The sequence below is a fragment of the Haliaeetus leucocephalus genome, unplaced genomic scaffold, assembly GCF_000737465.1.
Source record: "Haliaeetus leucocephalus isolate CR32 unplaced genomic scaffold, Haliaeetus_leucocephalus-4.0 Scaffold83, whole genome shotgun sequence".
Classification (NCBI taxonomy): domain Eukaryota; kingdom Metazoa; phylum Chordata; class Aves; order Accipitriformes; family Accipitridae; genus Haliaeetus; species Haliaeetus leucocephalus.
Genome location: NW_010972519.1, coordinates 3528520 through 3529826, shown reverse-complemented (window position 1 = coordinate 3529826; position 1307 = coordinate 3528520). Strand labels below are relative to the sequence as shown.

Below are 1307 nucleotides of genomic sequence, written 5' to 3'. Positions count from 1 at the left end.
TTGGCTGGAGTGTGTTTGGGTGGGTGGCTGGTGGGGTGCTGAGCTGTCGGCACAGCTGTTGGTTGCTATGCCAGTGCTGTGCTGGCTCGTTAGCAGGCAGCTGGGGCCTTTGTTTTGCTAGAGGGGTCATTAGGGCTTCGTTAACCCATTGACTGGCTGATTATCTGCTTGGGGGCGGGAGTTCATGCCTCAAGGGAGGACTGGGCAGGTGCCCACTGGGACAACTGGCAGTAGCTCTTCATTAGCGGGCCACCCCTCGTTAGTAGGGCTCCCCCCTCGTTAGCAAAACGCCCTCGTTAGCGTTACCCTTGACCGTGGCGGCCCAGCTTCGCCAATGGGCGCAGCACAGGGCTGGTGCTGGACAGCGGGGCCACCCACACCACCGCCATCCCCGTCCACGACGGCTACATCCTCCAGCAAGGTAAGGGGGTGGGGTCACCGGAGGGGGGTGTGTGGCCAGGTGGGGCAGGGGCATGGCCCAGACGCCAGGGTCCTCGTGGTGGTGACTCACCAGTGGCCCCCGTAGGCATCGTCAAGTCGCCACTGGCCGGGGACTTCATCTCCATGCAGTGCCGGGAGCTCTTCCAGGAGATGAACATTGACATCGTGCCACCCTACATGATCGCTGCCAAGGTAGGGGCGGGGCCAGGGAAGGACACACGCTCCCGGATCAGCCTATCAAAGAAAGAAAGCACAGACGTTAGGCTCCGCCCCTTGAGGCATAGCTCGGCCCCAGCATTTCCCCCACAACCCCTGGGCGCTGCCCAATGAGGAGTGGCCCAAGATGAAGGCCATGCCCCCTTGTGGGCAGCCTGCCTCCCCCAGGTCCCACCCCCTTAGGGGTGGTCCAATCCCTTAGCTCCACCCCTTTAGAGCCAGCCCTTCCCCTTAGCTCCACCCATTTAGGGCCAGCTCTTCCCCCTAGCTCCGCCCCCCTCAGGGACATCCTGCACATAGGCTCCACCCCTTCAGGGCATTCCCCCCCTCCCCTTATCCTCACCCCACCCACTACAGGGGCAGGGCCCACCCCTCAGGCCCTGCCCCCTCACTGACACCCCGCCCCCAGGAGCCGGTGCGGGAGGGGGCCCCCCCCAACTGGAAGAAGAAGGAGAAGCTGCCCCAGGTCTCCAAGTCCTGGCACAACTACACCTGCAACGTGAGTGGGGGGGCCCGGACAGCTGGGTCCCTTTTCTGGGGGGTCCCGGGCACCTGGGTCTCGTTTTGGGGGGGCCCTGGACACCTGGGTCCTTTAGGGGGGGGCCGTGGGCACCTGGGTCCTTTTTGGGGGGGGGCCCCAGATGCCTGGG

General features: G+C 64.7%; 1 protein-coding gene across 1 annotated transcript in view; it reads left to right on the top strand.

The window, feature by feature from the left end:
• Positions 1–1307, top strand: part of AGFG2 (ArfGAP with FG repeats 2) — a 6821-nt gene that overhangs the window by 1143 nt on the left and 4371 nt on the right. The window contains exons 4-6 of the mRNA XM_010582862.1: positions 327–421; positions 527–633; positions 1067–1156. Coding sequence (XP_010581164.1) covers positions 327–421; positions 527–633; positions 1067–1156 — 292 coding nt within the window. The remainder of the gene's footprint in view (positions 1–326; positions 422–526; positions 634–1066; positions 1157–1307) is intronic.